At 44.3% G+C, this 20,996-nt stretch overlaps 6 protein-coding genes across 7 annotated transcripts in view; 1 reads left to right on the plus strand and 5 right to left on the minus strand.

Annotated features, from left to right (window-relative positions):
* The window catches only part of LOC126556033 (fatty-acid amide hydrolase 2), a 526,247-nt gene that overhangs the window by 455,210 nt on the left and 50,041 nt on the right, over positions 1–20,996 (minus strand). The window lies entirely within an intron of this gene.
* Positions 1–20,996, minus strand: part of LOC126555972 (nucleolar GTP-binding protein 2) — a 207,117-nt gene that overhangs the window by 70,300 nt on the left and 115,821 nt on the right. The gene's annotated exons all lie outside the window — the stretch shown is intronic.
* LOC126567455 (uncharacterized) lies at positions 6,946–11,551 on the plus strand. Its single transcript, XM_050223675.1, has 5 exons — positions 6,946–8,208; positions 8,741–9,234; positions 9,653–9,717; positions 9,804–11,002; positions 11,072–11,551. The coding sequence occupies exons 1-5, from the start codon at positions 6,946–6,948 to the stop codon at positions 11,483–11,485; spliced, it is 3,435 nt and encodes a 1,144-aa protein (XP_050079632.1). The 3' UTR covers positions 11,486–11,551.
* On the minus strand, positions 12,178–14,060 carry LOC126556059 (alkaline phosphatase-like). The gene is made up of 3 exons (XM_050211253.1): positions 13,907–14,060; positions 12,624–13,801; positions 12,178–12,549 (listed from the first exon to the last, which is right to left on the minus strand). Exons 1-3 carry the CDS (start codon positions 13,980–13,982, stop codon positions 12,208–12,210), a joined length of 1,596 nt encoding a protein of 531 aa, XP_050067210.1. The 5' UTR covers positions 13,983–14,060; the 3' UTR covers positions 12,178–12,207.
* Positions 14,595–16,322, minus strand: LOC126556068 (alkaline phosphatase-like). The gene is made up of 3 exons (XM_050211265.1): positions 16,250–16,322; positions 15,010–16,184; positions 14,595–14,933 (listed from the first exon to the last, which is right to left on the minus strand). Exons 1-3 carry the CDS (start codon positions 16,320–16,322, stop codon positions 14,595–14,597), a joined length of 1,587 nt encoding a protein of 528 aa, XP_050067222.1.
* Positions 17,760–19,484, minus strand: LOC126556070 (membrane-bound alkaline phosphatase-like). Its single transcript, XM_050211266.1, has 3 exons — positions 19,412–19,484; positions 18,172–19,346; positions 17,760–18,095 (listed from the first exon to the last, which is right to left on the minus strand). Exons 1-3 carry the CDS (start codon positions 19,482–19,484, stop codon positions 17,760–17,762), a joined length of 1,584 nt encoding a protein of 527 aa, XP_050067223.1.

Below are 20,996 nucleotides of genomic sequence, written 5' to 3' on the forward strand. Positions count from 1 at the left end.
CAAAATCCTCACAACGGCACACAAATGTAGGAAATGTCACCAGGTTTTAGGGATGTTTTATTTTCTCACAAGACGATCTGAAAGAAAAAGGAATGACAATACATAAAGATTAGCATGCTTTTATGCTGGCAAAATTTCCTAACTAGGTTGTATGAAAGAATAGCTTTTAACATAAAATTAAGGAAACGTGTAATTATCGAACATATAAATTACAACGACCCAATAAGAATCCAATTAACAGAATTTCAACAAAACCTCCCGTAATAAAATAACGCTTGATGAAGGTTTCGAGGTTAAATATACAACCTCAAGACGCACAAACTGCCGGGCTATGCCACCGTACAGGCAAAACTGTTAATATTCATTTCGCGTAACGTCTTGGCGTTTGCACCAGTGGAATAATGTTTATCAAATGCTTTCTTCCGGATTCTACCACGACTTGCCGTACTGTATCGGCCCGTCGCTCATCGCACAAACGGCCGTTGGTCTAGCGCTCTGGTTCGAACCGCTGGATGCGCATGTTGATGGGAAACTAATTACTAATTTTCCACTCCCTCGTTGGGCTGGAATTTGATTTGGTCGCCTTAGAATGGAGAACGATTTAATGTGATTAATGTGATAAAAATTAAAGCGTTCGGTGTGAGGTGTACACGGTGTACTTTAAGAAGTTGTGTGGAAGAATTTTGAATAGATGCTGGGAACATTACGAGGTATGATGTAAGAGAGGCAAGGACTGCACTGTTTTCATGTTTTTTGTGTGTTTTTTCCCAGCATAACGCAAGACCATTTATATTTTGCTACGCAAAACATGAATAACATTCAAAGCATAACTTCCAACTGAAAAAAGCAGTAAGCTTTATCTCAAGAAATGGTATCACAGTTCTTCAAGTCAGTTTCAATTTCCATCAGTCGATCAGATCAGTCGCAGAGATATTTAGGGCTCGACGTGAGTTCTAACCAGTACCATGTCTATCAAATATTTGGCACTTTCACACTATCATCAGGTGTTTCGTACTTTAAAAATCTTGTAAGTTGTAGTTAGCGTATCTTCTTATTATAAAACCTCTTTTTTAGGCCATAGAACGAAACCCTTTCCACGAGACCTCACATACTGGATTTTAATAAGTTAATTATAGTTGGGGCGGCCCAGTGGTATAGGCGACAACGGCGCCGGTCTTCAAAACGGCAGGACCGGGTTTCAAATCCCATCCGGACCGTCCCCCCGTAGTGAGGACTGACTGTTCAACTACGTGGTATCAGCAAGTAGTCTAAAGAGCCATTTGCGTGGCCGGCGTGACCTTAGTGGTTGTTAAGCCAAGAAGAAGAACATAGTCCACAAACCCAAGTTGTTTGAAGAGCTAGGCCAAGTAGAAGGATAGTAGGAGCTTTTCAGTCTCCACCACTTGGGCTGGTTGATATCAGGAAATTTATGTTTATGTTGTTAGTTTGAGATCAAATATAACCGGGTTTTCCCATACAGCGGATAGACTATTCTTTGGGCTTTTGAGAGAAACTTGGTTGCATCAAAATGTGCTACCATTTATTACATTTTTTATTTAATTTACCCTTCACAAGATGCTAACTGCAACGTACGATGGTGCGATAAAGATCTGACATGATACTGATCCAGAGGTATGAAAAACCGAAGGTATGCAGAACCGGCGATCAAATCCCATCCGGAACCCTCCCCCTTGCTGACGGCTGACTATAGAACTATCATTATGCGCTATCACTACATGTCTCTTAGGCCGTTAGATGGCAGGCTTGACCTAGCTGGTCGTTAAGACAAGAATAAGAAGAAGATTTATCAATCTTCTTCCTGGCTTACTCCATCGAGTGCGTCCACGTCGTTAACGACATGACCTGATCGTTAATCCTTTTCCAGGAAACTCATTCCAGGGCTACAGGCTCATCCACGGCTGCATCGACTCCACATCAGGTTCGACTCCACATAATCCAGCCAATAAGCACACTGTACTCCTCTGAAGAGCACCTTCCTGTTAGGAAAAGAGCTCATCATCCTCATGACGTGTCTCAACAATCGTATCCGTCTGGCTATGACTACCGTCAGAATATCTGATCCTTCAAACAGCTGAGCTAGCTCATTGTTCGTTCCCCTTTTTCCTCAAGCCCATCTTGCATACACCACTAAGGATTATCCTTGGCTAGTGCATTGGTGTCCATGGTCGGTAGGCATTTCTAGCTTCTAAGTTACTTAACAATTCCATCTTTGAATCCATCTTTTAGTATTTTTGGATGGAGCCAAATACTCGATAGGATCTGATTGGTACGGGTACAAAATACACAAGCAATTTTGTCTTTTAAGTCACTCAACATTTCATCTATCTTTCTATCAGTTGAATTTTTATTTTGACGTATGCGATACAGTCTTGAATGTTAATCGATCAAACGTTCCTACTCATTAACCTACAGACAGTGAAGCTTCTCTGGCTACATAGATTTTTTCATCGGCCCACTTGTGCTCACTTCAACTGCTACAACTTGCGTGACTTGCTACAACAATTAGCTCTATCAAAAAGCGTTGTAATATCATGTACAAAATCACCGAACGATCGAATGTTGTTCTTACCGTTACAAGGAAAGAAGAATGATTCTTCGATTATATTACACATACAGATATTATTATACAAAGATTTAGAAATATTTAAATGTTCTCTAACACTACAGTTCTGGATAGCTTATGATAGATTAATAAATAGATTCAAAAATTCCAATTTGCTAAGCAATTCCATTACTAAGCACCTAACATCTGTCGCAACAAGATTACATCTAACGCGCGATAAAACCTGCAGCATTACAAATGATTGTGTGAAAAAGCATTTGATGCACATTGCACTCCTCCAACTAAACAAAACCACAATCAGAAAGTGATTTGCAACGCAGCGTGTAGTACCGCGTTCCGACGAGAATCCTGTTTCAATTCCGTCCTGGCCGTTCTCCTTCCTTCTGCACTAATCGAGTTCATCAAGCTGGCGTACATTAATTGTAAATAATATTGCTCATTCCGGACTGTGCCTTCACTTCCGTACACTTGTGTCCTTGTCCTCTCTTAACGGGGTCCGTCCCACAACGGTGGGCAAATTTCATTACAACTTCGATCGCCGGTCCCAGGTCGGCTCTCGCTTCTCGAAAGGATGTCAACGTCGAGCAAAAACACGGTAACGCATCATCGTTGGCCATGTTTCAATTATTCACGCTATTAAATTCCCATCACTGGCATTCACATTCCGAGGTATGTGCGCTCATTTTCAAATTAGCATTCCAACCATAAGGAGATGATGAACCGAGACAGGCTCGGGATGATGCGGCGAAACGTGATTCTCATCCCTATTCTCAACATTTTCTACAACATGTCATGTTGATAGAAATCTTAGCTGTAAGTGCATTTTAGACGTAAGTGAAGGTGAGAAAAATCTGGAATACATATACATCTAAACACAAACACTTTCTTGTGGTTTCACACCTCGCATTTTCATTCTCAATCCATTGCTGCGTGCAGCCAGAAAAGGTGACATCTTCTTTTCTGCGGCAAGTTTCCCGAAGCGCGTTTGTGACATAAGCAAGTTTTTCGCCACCGCAATCAAACCGTACAATTGCACCGATCCATTCGGTTCGATTGAGATAATAAAGGACGCTGATGAACCCGCCCGAAGCAATTTCCCGCCAATCTCGAACATTTCCCGGGCCTCGGAGCAATGCTGTAGCGCCCGAATATCAATTTCCTGTCGATAATTGATTTTTTTTCTCCCCAGATCTTTGCCTCTTCTGCTCGCCAATATTACTTTACCGGGCTTTCCGTCGGCAACCATCATCAAGCCGTCGTAACCTAAGCGAAGGATACTAAAGTTGCGAGCAGAAAGATGCCCATGGCTAGTGACCTTTTAAGTATATCGGAAAGAACACCCGGAATGGAACGATTTGTGGCACAAAAACGCGCGAAGGTGGTTGACGTTCCGGAGGCAAATGAATTATTTGCTGAATTTTAATTAGCACCACCGAAGTAGACGGATTCAGACGAGAACAGAAGAGAAGTCTTTTTTTTCATTTCATGTTATTTCTTTTTATTCATCATCATCTGCCTTCAAACTGTGCAAACGACATGACATCGAATGATTGGGGTAGGCAATGTGTCGGCCTGTTTGAGGACCGACGGAAATCATCAGAATCGCGATAGACGCAGTGAAAGGAATTTCGTAATAATTAATTTATGATGCTACCGTTTGATATTGCACGACAACGAGCGCTGATTGCAAAATGGGGAAACCGGGGCAGCCGGCTAATGAGGTGAGCAGCAAACAGCAGTAAACACGGGGCAGCTTTTCATTTATTACCATTGCGCTATTTATACGCAACATTGCGACAGCATTTTTGTGCGTATTTCAAATGGGTACGCGTTCGATTTCGCAATGGTCTAGTGTAGTTTCGAAATGGGGCGTGCGGTTAATCAGATTGGGAAAACAAAATCAATCGAATTACGGATGGTTGTGTGGATATTTGCGTTGCCATGTGGAGCATGTGGGCAAATGATTTAATTTTCTGTTGGATGTATTTTTACACGAGGATACATTTTTTTGCGAGTAATTTTTAAACAAAGCTTACGGAGAGCTTCGACGAATCACCGGGATTCCAGGATTCTGATCTCTAGTTCCAGATTTCAGTTTGTTATAAGGATCTTGAGATCTCTGCCCACGGTTTCCAAAACCCTGATTTAAGGCACTGGATTCCTGCTCCCAGGTCTTGGACTTCTGATCTCGAATACCGGATCTCTGGTTTGAGATTTCAGAATCGTTTATTAGAGATGTCGGAATTGTGAACCGAAGAACCAAAAAAACAAGTAGATTATAAACCAAACAAACCATTTGTGATCGAACCTTTACATGGAATATCAATTAAAAAGATTTTAAAAACAATAATCCTTCCCTTCGATGGTTTACATGCCACCCCTATGAAAGACATTCATCATAACTTCACTCTTTAAACTGTCCAGAACCGTAAAACGACACAGAAGAAAAATATCCCCAACAAAACCAAGCAAAACAATAATTAGGACTCCTCGCACTTTTCACGCCCCAATCCCTACATTGATAATTGAAACAGTCCGTAAAATCTAACCATTCTAACCAGCAAATTATCATACTAAGGCGTAAGGCTTCCGCATTCACAAAAAGGATCCAGCACAAAGCTCCCACAAAGAACAGGGTTAAGCATGCCCGTCGTCCTCACCCCATATACCGACACCGTCGGGCACGGGCCGTAAGTTAGCTCCGAAAACTAACCGCAAGAAGTCAGGCTAGGCTTTGGAAGCTGCGTCCCATTTTTCGCCCATCTCACCCTCCCAGTCGGTCGGACAAAAGGAAACAATGGCTGACCGTCGCCCGTAAAAATAAAACCTCCACCGTTGGCAGATGATTAAGATATCTACACAGTGCCATTGTGGTTTACGAGTGATGGAGAGCGAAAGTGTCCGAAAGGGAAGAACGGGTCACACACACACACACCGAGCAAAGGGATCGGGTTTTGAAAGTTTATCCTTAAGATACCCGCCGGCTGACGTTTCACGTTGGTGCGCCTTACTATTTACGGGGCGAGGGAACGATTGAAGCACATGGGGGCATTGCTGTGGTTTCTAAAAAGGGTTTCCCGGAGAAGGAACTCGATCCTACCATTTTTCACTAGCTGTCAGTAACGGTTTGTGTGATTAATGAATGGTTGTTGATGGTGCTGCCATCGTTTCCGATGGGCTAGTTTTTGACTCTTGGAACATCACCAGAAATCATTGCCGGTTGACATCATGTAATGGTTTTGAAACTTTGGAAAACACTTCTATCGAACAGGATCCATCTTCTGCCGGATAAAGATATTGTCATTCTTTAAATTGTTGGTCAGAATTTAGGACACTTCCTGCAGCATAAAGTTAATTCCACAACCATAATGAGTAACGTGGCTAGAAATCTTATCTATCCTTGTACACAATTAGCCTTAAATAACCTTAAGAACGCCGAGTAAGTATCAAGGAGAGAAATTCACAAACATTCCAACAAATCTAAATCGTATCAATCACCTCAAATCTCTTACAGATAAACACATTCGGCAACTCACTCCTCGGGCGTAGCAAAAAATAATCCAAATAATTTATTTGGCGCCATTAAGACGCCGGCACCTAGTTCCGCTACGGCACTGGTCCAGCTTATCGATAAAGCTAATTAATCGACATGAGCATTCCTTGGGGACACGGGCATGAGTTTGTCACTTTCCTTTTACAATCGCACCGTGTATCGTGCATGCATGTTCTAGCGGTGTGAATCTAATCACTACACAAGCCGCCTCATCGTGCTGCCCTATTGATGGTTGTTCGTTTGATCAGCTCCCGATAACTGCCGGAGATATTGATGACTTCTTTGTACAAACGCAAACACTGACAGTTGGTAGCACGGTAGCACGTTTCCCGCGTGCACGTGGTGATCACACCGGCGACGGTGCCACCTACCAGAAGCAAAACGTGTCCACAATATTTGGCAATGCTGCATAGGGAAAAGATGTTAGAAGCGGAACGGCAAATAAGAAAGAGCGCAAAGATTATCTCGTGCAGCAGTATGATTGATAATTCACCCGTTGGGATTGTTGGGGGTGAGAAGATACAGCACGCGTCATTTAAACCCCCCGCCCACCAAGGGTACTAGTACGTTATACTCAACAATGGCTTATTCTTTTAAGCCTTACATTTAATTGTTATGGATCACAATCTTTCAACAATTTCCGATTCATGCCGCTTGATAAGCGTTGTTGGCTAGAGGTAACGATTAGAGTAGGTTCTTGAAAACGGTATCAGTGCATCAAAATACTCGCCAGTGTCCATTCTGCAGTTCATCGATGCACAGCCTATAGTTACCAATCGTTCTAGCAATTCTTGTGTCTCTCACCATCATGGCAAGTAGGGTGAGTTGTGTGGTGTTAGTTTTCGTGGCAGTTGCATCCATCCTACCCACTACGGTACATGGTGATAGACGACCTATCAATCCTCACGACCAACAACATGCGCGCCCGGACCGTAAAGCTGTGAAGAGTGTGCCAGTGTACGATACACTCGAGGAGGAATCGGACTATTGGCGAACAGCGGCACAGAAATCCCTTCAGGATCATACAACGATCCCGAAAGTCGATCGCAAAGCGAAGAACGTGATCTTCTTCATCGGTGATGGAATGTCACTGACCACGGTCGCTGCGACTCGTATGTACCTTGGCAACGAAAATGCTTCCCTCTCGTTCGAACAGTTTCCGTACTTTGGTCTCGCCAAAACGTACTGCGTCAATCGGCAGGTAGCCGATTCGGCGTGTACCGCCACCGCTTACCTATCCGGGGTGAAGATCAACTACGCAATGCTGAATGTGGCGGCAAGTGTGCGACGTACGACGTGCGAGTACGATCACGAGGCAACGGAGTTTAAGGGATTGTTCCAATGGGCCCAGGAAGCCGGCAAAGCGACAGGAGTCGTCACCAATACGCGCATCACGCATGCCTCTCCGGCCGGCGCTTACGCTAGCAGTGCCGATCGTGACTGGGAGGATGATAGCGAGATCAATGCCGACTGTCCGACGACGAAGGACGAGAACAAACCGAAAGACATTGCCACCCAGCTTGTGTACGGTAGTGTCGGTAAGAATTTGAATGTGATTCTCGGTTGTGGCCGGCGCCATTTCCTACCCAAGGGTACGTCGGATGAGGATGGCAAGGCGGGAACACGCTCGGATGGGATTAATTTGATCGACGCGTGGAAAGAGGTTCATAGTGCAATGGGTGAGGCAGAGTATGTGTCCGACAAGGCGAGCCTAATGGAAGCGACAAAGACCAAAAAGCTCGATTACTTGCTGGGTCTGTTCGATAGCAGCCACTGTCTGTATAATCTGGAGATCGACGAACAGAATGTTGGCGATCGGAAACCCAAGCTGACAGAAATGGTGGACGCTGCGCTGAGCATGCTGGAAGGTAGCGAGAAGGGGTACGTGCTATTTGTGGAAGGTGGTCTAATCGACACGGCACATCATTCAAATCGGGCGCGCCTGTCGCTGGAGGAAACGAACGAATTTCACAAAGCGATCGATATGGCCCGCAAACGTACGAGCGTGGACGATACGCTGATTGTGGTATCATCGGACCATAGCCATACGCTCATGTTCAACGGATATCCGGTACGTATGATGCAGATCAAAGTACATTCACCTGGGAACACATTGTTGTCATTTTCTGGCTGACGACGGGCTTGGGCTTTTTACCGTCTGTAATCAGTTACTCCGTTTTGTCTGTGTAGCTGAAACGATGATCAGCTAGGCTATGCAACTGCATTTGAGTGGGTGATGATTTATTACCTTCCATTAGGGTAATTTGATGTCTTATCAGCAAAGCAGGGCAACATTGTAAAGTGCACTGATAAACATTTTATAACTATTGCAAAAGACTCGCTTGTTTAGCTTTATAGCTTTTTACAATTTCATTTCATTTCACGCATTTTATGCACATTATGGCAATCTAGGTCATGGCTGTCAAATGGTGGATTATTAGACTTATTGCAGACAGAATTACGATGTAGACCACCTTACGCCACAAATTTAAAACTTAGCTACACCAGCTTTAAGTTATGAAGCAAGTCACCGAACTCGACTTGGCAAGTGTTAATATCCAGATCACTAATAGACAGATTACATCGATCTTCTAACTCCGCAGACACGTGGCAACAACATTCTAGGCATTGGTGACATCAGCGATGTTGACGACCTGCCCTACACCACGCTTAGCTATGCAAACGGTGAAGGGTTCTCGCAGACCTACGTCGATGGCAACCCGTCCAAACGCATCGACATTTCCAACTACGACTTCACCAACTACCGGCAGCGTTATCTGGCCACCGTACCACTGTCGTCGGAAACGCACGGCGGTGAAGATGTCGGTGTGTATGCCAGCGGTCCCGGTGCCCATCTGTTCACTGGTAGCACGGAACAAAACGTGATACCGATGCTGATAGCTTACGCAGCTAACATCGGAACAGAGTTCGGCTGGGTGACGAACGACGATGATGATGATGGTCATGATGGTCATGGAGAAGGTGATGGTGATGATGATGATGACGATGATGATGGTGGAGCGAGCATGATGTCTATTCCGCACCTACTGCTCATGTGTCTGACACTGCTTGGGACATTCGCTCGACAGCTGTACCGGTTAGCGTAGTAATATAAGATTTTTTTTCTCCATTCTTGGTTCCCATCACACCTGATTGCTATATCAAAGGTCGTACTAACAATGAAATCGGATCTTTAAAAGATAGTCTTCCTGGTTTTATTTGTACCACGCAGTGGCATGCAGCGTGACTACTTATCAGCCATTTTCTTTTGATGCTACAATTTTCGGGCGAGGACAAAACCCTAATCATCCTCGCAGCTGAGTGTGAACACACGCGTAGACTGTATCTCTCCTCTCGCCAAGGAACATTTATCTCGGACAGAATGGTTGATAACGCTGCGAGGCGAGAAATAAAGCTTAACAAAACTCAAGCAGACGTGTTTCCTTTAGTTGAGAATCAGTCGCGTTAGGTACTGCTTCGCTGAGAGCACAAAACACGATGATGACCCTTGCCAGGTGCTTCGTATGTTTGCTGGCATTGGCACTTGCTGCTGGCGAGCTTGTCAGCGTTCCCGATGATGGTAAGTACAATGGATAGCAAAAAAAAAAAGATTTTCTTCGTAAAGTTTAAAGTGTTCTGCGTGTTTGTCTCACATTATCTATTTAGGACGTGAACCCGATGGCCATTCGAGACGAGGCAAGCATGCATCATTCCATTCGAGTCCCGCTGCCTCCAGATCTCAAACACCACAGGTGCAAGGTTACGATGATCGTGAACTTGAAACAGATTACTGGCTAGAGCATGGTCAACAAACTCTTGCACAGAAGTTAGCCACCCCGCACAACACAAATCATGCGAAAAATGTCATCTTCTTCATCGGAGATGGTATGTCATCGCAAACAGTCGCCGCTACCCGTATGTATCTCGGTAACGAGGCAAACAGTTTGTCGTTCGAAAACTTCAAGGACATTGGCTCGGTGCGTACGTACTGTGTTAACAGACAAGTGTCCGATTCTTCCTGCACTGCAACGGCTTATCTGTCCGGAGTGAAGATTAACTACGGCATGGTAAACGTTGCTGCCTCTGTGCCGCGCTACACCTGCGAGTACGATCGGAATGCATCCGACTTCGAGGGTCTGCTCAAGTGGGCTCAGGATGCAGGCAAAAGTACGGGCATAATCACTACTACCAAGATTACTCACGCAACACCAGCGGGAGCATATGCAAGCACCGCCAACCGGTACTGGGAGAACGATGCGGAGGTACTGGATGCCGAATGTGATCCGGATCGCGTCGATGACATTGCCGAACAGTTGGTGGGTAAGGAAATGGCCAAACGGTTTAACGTGGTGCTCGGTGGAGGGCGGGGCAATTTACTCCCGGTCGAAACGATGGACGAAGAGGGTAAGCCCGGCTATCGGCTGGATGGTAAGAATCTGATCGAACAGTGGAAACAAATCCACGAGACGATGGGACGTTCGCAGTACGTTTGGAATCGGGAGCAGCTTCTATCGGTGGACACTTCCAGCACGGACTATCTGCTCGGGTTGTTCGAAAATGGGCACATGAAGTATAATCTTGAGCTGAAGGATAGCAGTGAGGCGAGCCGAATGGAACCGACGCTAGAAGAGATGACACGGACGGCGATCGAGTTGCTGAAGAAGAACCAAAAGGGATACGTGTTGTTCGTGGAGGGTGGACTGATTGATGTGGCTCATCATGAAACGTACGCCAGGTTAGCACTGGACGAAACGGCTGAGATGGCGAAGGCTATTGATACAGCCCGTAAAATTACTAGCGAACAGGATACACTGATCGTTGTTAGTTCTGATCATTCACACACCATGACGTACAACGGATATCCTGTAAGTGGATTGAACGTTACCTGAGTAATGGTCAGATAATCTTTGCAATATTGAATCTTTCTCCTACAGAAACGAGGCAACGATATACTCGGATTAGGTGATATAAGTGACGACGACCTGCTGCCTTACACCACCCTCAGCTATGCAAATGGATTGTCCTATTACACAACCTACACCCAGGACAATTTAGCTGTTCGGGAGGACGTGTCCAAATACGACTACACCCTGATGGATCAACGCTACATGGCGACGGTACCGCTGGATGCGGAAACGCACGGTGGCGACGATGTTGCTGTCTGGGTATCGGGCCCAATGTCACACCTGTTCCGGGGTGTCTACGAACAGAACACCATCCCGTACCTTATCTCATACATTGCTCAGATCGGCGATTACTACGACGATTCTAACTCATCCGGAACGAGCTTCGTACTACAACTGTCTGTCCTTCTCGGATGTTCCATCGCCGTGCTGATGAGGCGTTAATTAATCCTCCCGCCAATTGGAAACAATGATCGCCCATCTGTCAACCAGCCAGTTACTGTTTGATCGATGTAGCTAACATTATCCATCGAGAGCTGATGCGCGAGCGTTTATGATAAGAGTCGTCGCTTATCAGAGAACGGGATTGCTGTAAATAGTGTCTAGCGTAGGTGCGCCTGTGACCTGATGGTCTTAGGGGGCTGATGAAGTGAATATACCAATTGTTCGGTACTAATCCTACCATATGTCTTCCATTTGCCTCTTGGGTGTGTTATCAGATGGGTTCGATTGGTTTGGGAAGAGTATTAACACCTTGATAAGGTGCTGTATCAGATGGATAACGTGTGCTTGGGATTTCTTCCGATTTGGAGCAAGCAAAACCCGAACAATTGAGTCGTTTGTGTTTAAAATCGTTGTTGCATTGTTCGCTTATCGTAATAACAGCCTAGTAGTATCGAACTTTGGTACAAGTTTATGATACTTGCTCGGCGAAAGACGCACTCCGCTGCTGCGTCGTAATACTAGGTGTGAAGGATATACAACACCAATCAAATACATTAATCAATTATCCGCGCATGCCAGCTGTCAAGACTTCAGATGATTAATGTATCAATCGACGACCCCCTAGACGGAGAGGGAATTTTTATAGCAATACATAACAAGTCAATGGGAGATTAGGATCACTAATGTTTAATACTTTATTGGATATTCAATTTTGAGACTGATTAATTCGTACAAGCTTTTAACCCATTCCCAATACACGAGGCATACGCCATCATGTGCGGTATGACGTTCTGTTCGTACGAACCGGTGAATAGATGGGACCATGGTCCAGATGCGTACACGGCCACATCTTCACCACCGTGCGTTTCTAGCTCGACTGGCAGGGTGGCGGGAAACTCAAAGTTATCTGCACCAGCGTCCTCCATATTTCGCACATTAGCACGCTCTCCCTTTGCTTTATCGACATGCTTGTGAAACCCAAGCCCGTTTGCGTAGCTGATCGTCATGTACGGTATTCCATCCTTTCCAGTACCCGCTGTACCAAAGATGTCATTTCCACGGTTCTGTTGTGAAGATATTTGGTGGTTTGTTATTCAAAATCTGTGGACACAAATGATTGATTATGATGCATTCTTACCGGGTACCCTGAAAAGCTTACACTGTGAGAGTGATCAGATGTCACCACGATCAACGTGTCTTCTTCACTGAACTTTTTACGGGCTAACTCTATCGCTTTCGCGAACTCCACCGTTTCATCAATGGCGTATCGTGCCTGATTGTCATGATGTCCGTGATCGATGCGACCGCCCTCCACGAACAGGAAGAATCCATTCGGGTTGGTACTAAGGATATCTGTCGCCTTATCCACCATCTCCGAGAGCGTTGGCTCTTCGTCAAGATTTTTGTGCACTTTGTCCAAATTGTAAACACAATGGCTTGGTTCAAACATTCCGAGCAATCTATCTGTCCGGTGTGGATCCACTGCCAGCAGATCCGATCGTTTCCACACAAACGTTCGGTTCTCTCCGACAGGACCATTCCGCAACCATTCGTTGATCAGATGTCTTCCGTCCGATCGATATCCTCCTTTTCCCGTCTCGTAGTCTTGATGAATGTCCTTATCCATAAACTCACGTCGTCCACCACCCAAAATCACTCTCAGTTTTGGAGCTGTCTCACCGTACACCAACTGTTCCGCAATATCATCCACCCGGTCCGCATCGCAACCATCCTGTCGTACCCAGAAATCATCTTCCCAGTCCCGGAACGCGATGTGAGCGTACATACCGGACGGGGAAGCGTGTGTGACGCGTGTCGTCGTCACTATGCCAGCATCCTTACCCGCATCCATCGCCCAATGCCCGATGGAGGTGGTGTGCGTGCTACGGTTCCGGCCAGCCTCACAATCACGTACCGGTACGTGCGCATTCACACCAATCGTCTCGTAATTGCCCTTCACACCTGTCAGATAGGCGGTGGCTGTGCAAGCCGAATCGGCCACCTGATAGTTCACGCAGTACGTCTTCGACATTCCAATGTACGGGAACTTTTCGAAAGACAGTGGAATCTCCTCACCACCGGCGTAAACTCGTGCCATTGCAACGGTGGAGATGGACATTCCATCGCCCAGAAACATGATGACATTCTTGGCAATGTTTGTGTTTTCCTTCTTCTCCCGCAGCTGCTCAACCGTGGCCTTTGCCTGATTTCTCCAGTACTCAATCGTTTGTTCTTGTTCCGCATTTTTGCTTTTTGGTAGTTTCTTCAAGTTTTCGTCGGGCAGCCTCGGATGAAGTCGTTTATCACTATCGTATTCTTAGCACGGAAATAATTCACACACCGAAACACATAAACAAGGAAAAGAAAATTCAGTTAGAATATTCAAACTTGCAATTTTATTTTAACGTTTTTCCCTATTACCATCGTTTAGTGATGATCCTAGCGCAACGCCAATTACGGCGGCGAGTATCAGTACGAGCTTGATTGTCCGGTACATCTTCGACACTATCTGAACGTCTGCGAGCAACTGAACAGCAGCTATATTCTTCTTCCAAACCAAAGCGGAACGCTTCGAGGGTGCTTGAAGTAATTGGGTGGTTTTAAGATAATAAAGTGTTCAGCTGATCGTGATGCACTCGTGACTGTGGATGATAACGCCGACGGCATCAAAGTCTAATCGGTTGAAGTGACATTATCGTCACATCTCGTTTTTCTTCTGTTGTTTTGCTTCATAGCGTGCAGCTTGGAATTTCATGCGTCCTCGCCTTGTCTAGCATCAATTTGATAAATATTGTGATTTTTATTGCTAGCTAAAATTTTGATGAATTTTGAAGCCAGATTATCTAGCGATAGGGCCGACAGTAACATGGGTGATATTTACATGATTAATAAAGAAAACAATTGATCATGGCGGAAGAATCATCATAGAGCACGGGACACTTCAACACGTGTCTGAAACTTGCATCACTTTCTGGCTTAACCTTTCGCACGTGTGACTAAAACCCGCCCGTTTCCTATTGAGAATTTACTTACATTGTTTTCTTGAAACTATTCGATGATAACAATACCTTTTTTAATGCCTATTTTTAATATTGATTTGATTAATTTCTCATGGCTTACATGCCTTCAATCCATTACCAATGCAAGAAGCGTACGCCATCATGTGCGGCAAGACATTTTGTTCGTACGAACCTACGAACAAATGAGACCACGGGCCGGACGCGTATACGGCCACATCTTCGCCACCGTGCGTCTCGGAATCCTTCGGCAACATAGCGGGGAATGCAAAGTTTGACTTTGATCGATCCATCTGACGTACATCCATGCGAGTGCCAGCCTCAACATCGACGTGCTTTTTGTAGCCCGGTCCATTAGCGTAACTAATCGTCATATAAGGGACACCGTCTCTACCATTACCAGCCGTCCCGAACACGTCATTACCGCGGCTCTGTGGAGATGAATTCATAAAGGGATACGAATAAAATTTATCTTATGTTATAATGCTTAGGAATTCGTTCACCTACCGGATAACCTGCAAAACTGACACTGTGAGAATGATCAGATGTCACCACGATCAACGTGTCTTCTTCACTGTACTTTTTGCGAGCTAACTCTATCGCTTTCGCGAACTCCACCGTTTCATCGATTGAATACTTAGCACGGTTGTCATGATGTGCGTGATCTATGCGACCGCCCTCCACGAACAGGAAGAATCCGTTCGGGTTGGTACTCAGAATATCTGTCGCCTTGTCTACCATCTCCGATAGCGTTGGCTCTTCATCCAAGTTGTTATCAATTTTGTCCAAATTGTACGCACAATGACCCGGTTCAAACATTCCGAGCAATCTATCTGTCCGGTGTGGATCCACTGCCAGCAAATCCGATCGTTTCCACACAAACGTTCGGTTCTCTCCGACAGGACCATTCCGCAACCATTCGTTGATCAGATGTCTTCCGTCCGATCGATATCCTCCTTTTCCCGTTTCGTAGTCTTGATGAATGTCCTTATCCATAAACTCACGTCGTCCGCCACCCAAAATCACTCTCAGTTTTGGAGCTGTCTCACCGTACACCAACTGTTCCGCAATATCATCCACGAGGTCAGGATCGCAACCATCTTCTTTCACGTAGTAGTCATCCTCCCAGTCCCGGTAAGCCGTGTGCGCATAAATTCCCGCTGGAGAAGCGTGTGTGACACGTGTTGTTGTGACTATTCCCGAATCTTTACCGGCATCAATTGCCCACTGACCGATGGAGGTGGTGTGCAATGTTCGATTAAGACCAGCCTCACAGTCTCTAACCTTAACCTGCGCGTTAACACCGATCGTATCCATGTTACCCTTGACACCGGTCAGATAGGCGGTGGCTGTGCAAGCCGAATCGGGTACCTGATAGTCGACACAGTACGTCTTCGCCATGCCGATGTACGGGAACTCTTCAAAGGACAACGGAGTCTCCTCGCCTCCTGCATGAATTCTTGCAAGCGCAACGGTGGCGATGGACATTCCATCGCCCAAGAACATGATGACATTCTTGGCAATGTTTGTGTTCTCCGTTCGTTTCACATGCTTTTCCACTGTGGCCTTTGCCTGGTTTCTCCAGTACTCGATCGTTTGCTCCTGCTCTGCATTTCGGGACGCTTTGACAGGAACGTTTTCATCGGGAAGCCTCGGATGATAGCGTTTATCACTGTCATACTCTTCAAGATGAATAGTTTATGCTTTAGTATGATAGTCAGTCAAAATTCATAAAAGTTTTCTTTACCATCATTCAATGAGCCATTCGCTACGACACTCCACAGAAGAATAACACACAAACTGCCCACTATGGTACGCATTTTGACGTTGAGTACACTGCCTGTTACTATTCACAGTCGGCGGTCGACTGGAGGTACGTCCAAATTTAGTCGTTCCTGTTATACTGCTATTCGAACAAAATACTGATTGCTAGTTAATTATCGATCACGGTACAATCTATCCCTCCGCACGGCACTTCCAGACAGCCATCCTTGGGAGTGATTTGCAGGTTTTTGTGGTACCAAAGGCGGATTTATCATCAGACCGATTGTTAGAAATGCGCGCAGTACGTTGTCAAAAACGTGATCACGTTATCACACATTCGGGGGCACCCCGGTGGTTTTAGATTAACTGAAAAGTTTACTGCTGACGTCGTGCAAATCAAACATTGTAAAGCATAATCGAAAATGGCCAGGGTACAGCAATTGCATTTTAATATCAGATAAAACAAACAACGAACAAAGGCATTCACAAACGGTTCTGCCCGCATAATGGATCGAAGGGAAATTGCATTTTGATTGTTAATTTACTTATAAACTTGAATAGGTAAAACATTGCTACAATGAGGTTTCGTTGTGTATTGCTGTTTCTTCGAATTAGCAAGGCCAAATCTAATAGTTTTAGTTTCATTAAACGCGTTAAGTAGTCTTTATCGAAAGAGGTGATAATATGATAGGGTCTACTTGAAATGAAATGATAGTCTATGTGCTTCCGACATGAGGGTTGCGGCCAAGGATGTAGTTAATATATTGAAAGTTGTAGAATATAATTTGAAATAATCCATCAAACATTGGCTCTCAATGTCAAACGTATATTATTTACCACAAACGTAGAAACAATTGATATTTTATCCAGAAAGACGTATGAGTTATTATTTTTAATTACTATCTCTCTTTTTTGCTTAACAACGTCCTAGGTCACGTCGGCCTTTAAAAAGCTTACTAAACTCGTCGTTACGACGTAGTTGGATAGTGAAGACCGGTGCCACTGTCGCCTCAACACTCGGCCGCCACAACATTTTAAAATTACTATACTCTAATCAAAATATTATGGTACTACCTATGAAAAATTGACTGGTTCAATTTTGAGTAAAAGATTTCAGGCTGATCATCCATAGACAATGAGACACATCCACGGCCAATCAACACATTAATGAAAATTAAAACAAATTTGAAAAATATTTATATAAATTACATTTTAAAAATGCACTTGAGCTTTTTTTTCTAAAAAATCTAGTATTTATTTGAAGTTAAATTTAGCAATAAAAGTTTTCATTTCCTGCTCTAAGAAAGAGTTAATTCGTAAAACACTTAAACCAATTAATGAAAAAGCATGATACACAAACGGCAATCTGCCATTAAAATGATTTTGTTGCTTAAATCGGTTGACTAACTTAACTTACACTGAGTGATATGATTAACAAAGATCTCGATCGTTACGATAAAAATAAGACCACTTACATACTCACATACAGCAACTCAATCACATGCCTTCAACCCATTACCAAGGCAAGAAGCGTACGCCATCATGTGCGGAATGAGGTTCTGTTCGAAAGTGCCAGTAAACAGATGAGACCACGGGCCGGACGCATACACGCCAACGTCTTCCCCAGCATGTGTTTCAAGGTACAGCGGTACAGTGGCAGGAAACATAAAGTTTGACTTTGATCGGTCCATCTGGCGTACATCCAGCCGAGCTCCAGTCTCCGCATTAACATGCTTTGCATGCCCCGGTCCATTAGCATAGCTGATTGTCATGTAAGGAAGACCATCGTCACCATTACCGGCCGTCCCGAATACGTCATTACCACGATTCTGTTGAGATTTAATGAGTACATAAAACAGATCTTTCGGCAACTCCTATCTTTATGACACTCATTCATTCACCTACCGCATATCCTGCAAAACTAGCAGTGTGAGAGTGATCAGATGTCACCACGATCAACGTGTCTTCTTCACTGAACTTTTTACGGGCTAACTCTATCGCTTTTGCGAACTCCACCGTTTCATCAATGGCGTATCGTGCCTGATTGTCATGATGTCCGTGATCGATTCGACCGCCCTCCACGAATAGGAAGAATCCATTCGAGTTGGTACTAAGGATATCGGTCGCCTTGTCTACCATCTCTGAGAGCGTTGGCTCTTCGTCCATGTTGTTATCAATTTTTTCTAAATTATACGCACAATGGCTTGGTTCAAACAGCCCAAGTATTTTGTCCGTCCGGTGTGGATCCACTGCCAGCAGATCCGATCGTTTCCACACAAACGTTCGGTTCTCTCCGACAGGACCATTCCGCAACCATTCGTTGATCAGATGTCTTCCGTCCGATCGATATCCTCCTTTCCCCGTTTCGTAATCCTCATGCGCATCACGATCCATAAACTCCCGTCGTCCACCACCCATAATTACCTTTAGCTGAGCACCAGTCTCACCGTACACCAACTGTTCCGCAATATCATCAACACGGTTCGCATCACAACCATCAGCTTTCACATAAAAGTCGTTTTCCCAATCTCTGAACGCTGTGTGCGCATAAACTCCCGCTGGAGAAGCGTGTGTGACACGAGTCGTCGTTACCAGTCCAGCATCTTTTCCTGCATTAATTGCCCACTGACCGATAGAGGTGGTGTGCAATGTTCGATTTAGGCCAGCTTCACAGTCTCTAAGCTTCACATTAGCATTAACACCGATTGTAGCTATATTGCCTTTGATACCAGTCAGGAAAGCTGTGGCTGTGCAAGCTGAATCGGGTACCTGATAGTCGACACAGTACGTCTTCGCCATGCCGATGTACGGGAACTCTTCAAAGGACAACGGAGTCTCCTCGCCTCCTGCATGAATTCTTGCAAGTGCAACGGTGGCGATGGACATTCCATCGCCCAAGAACATGATGACATTCTTGGCAATGTTTGTGTTCTCCGTTCGTTTCACATGCTTTTCCACTGTGGCCTTTGCCTGGTTTCTCCAGTACTCGATCGTTTGCTCCTGCTCTGCATTTCGGGACGCTTTGACAGGAACGTTTTCATCGGGAAGCCTCGGATGATAGCGTTTATCACTGTCATACTCTTCAAGATGAATAGTTTATGCTTTAGTATGATAGTCAGACAAAATTCCTAAAAGTTTTCTTTACCATCATTCAATGAGCCATTCGCTACGACACTCCACAGAAGAATAACACACAAACAGCACACTATAGTACGCATTTTGACGTTGAGAACACTGCCCGTTACTATTGACAGCTAGCATTCGACTGGTGGTACGTACGTTTTTTATCGTTCAAGTTATATTGGCATTTGAACAAAATTTTGTTTATTAGATAATTACTGATCACGATGCAATCCATCTCGCCGCACATGGCGGGACGACCATCCTCAGGGATGATATGCCGCTTTTACAAGCAACGGAGGATTTATTGTCTTACCGATTGCAACAAACAGACACACCGAGATGTTTGAAACGTGATCCCGTTATCACCAAATAGGGAGCGTCTCGTGTTGATCTATACAACATTCTACAAAAACGCTGCCAATCGGAATACAGGCAGGGTTATTTGCTGAGTTATTGTATGCAGGGTATCGATGTTGCTCTTGGTTATCTTCAAAACTTGGTACCTAACGTTGTCATGCCGATGGCTGACCTACTCATGGTCGTTCCCTTGCATTGCATGATCCAAGTTTATCAATTGTTGTCTTTATCGCTGTACATCCTGCCTCATTTCAGAATAAGGTGTTCTCCACATGATGTTTCGGATTTAACGTAATGTTTCCCACATGAAACACTTGAAGAATGGCTCTAATCTGCAATCATTAGTACAAGTACAACGATATCTTCAACATGAGAGATTTTGAATTTGTGATGTGACATTGTAGCAAGTCACTCAGAGCGGTATGATAATAAGGTACGTGTTATCTCTTGATTAGTATCTAGAAATCAACTGATCAAACACAATTAGTCTTCTGCATATTTTTTTATTGTTGATAAGTTTACTTACTATGATCATCACTTATTTTACAATAATTTGCTTAGGGCATGCAGTTTTGTATCATAAAAATCGACAAAAATATTGCTTGAACTGTGTTACTTGTTAATAATTGAACATAAAGATAAAATAATTCGTTTATAAACCAATGAAGATTTCATCAATTTTATTGCTAATTACTCATATGTAAGTGGTGGGAAAGAAAAAATTTGGACTTATAATCGCGACGAGAACGAAACAACGTGATTGTTAGATGAGTTAATCAATATCTTACTTATCGTTGACTGTTCAGGCTGTCTAAAGGATTCTAGTTGAAAATCTTCCTTATTGGAACGTTGGAGACATTGAGGCCTTACTTTTGACAGGTGGACTCTAGATGCTCTAGACGGCCAGACGACTTTGGATATTTAGAAGGAATATCCCTTACAGACATGTTGGAGGTTTGAGGCCTTACCTTGAGTAGGGGGACACTCAAACCTCTAGAAAGAATAAAACGCAAGGTTTAGCTTGTTGCACCTTCTCTCTAGACCATTCCTCAGTGACTCTGAAGATAACTTTATTTATACCCAATTCATGCAATAGTATTTGCTAGCTTTTTGTAAACGAAAAATGTTCCTTTTTGGTGGTTTTCCTTTTTGTTAAAAATGTACCACAATTATTGAACTGATCGATCGCCGGTCGATCGATTGCTGAGTCTGATTAAAATGTGCCAGACATCATTCGTCATTTGTTCTAT

Source organism: Anopheles maculipalpis, chromosome 2RL (genome assembly GCF_943734695.1).
Source record: "Anopheles maculipalpis chromosome 2RL, idAnoMacuDA_375_x, whole genome shotgun sequence".
NCBI lineage: Eukaryota > Metazoa > Arthropoda > Insecta > Diptera > Culicidae > Anopheles > Anopheles maculipalpis.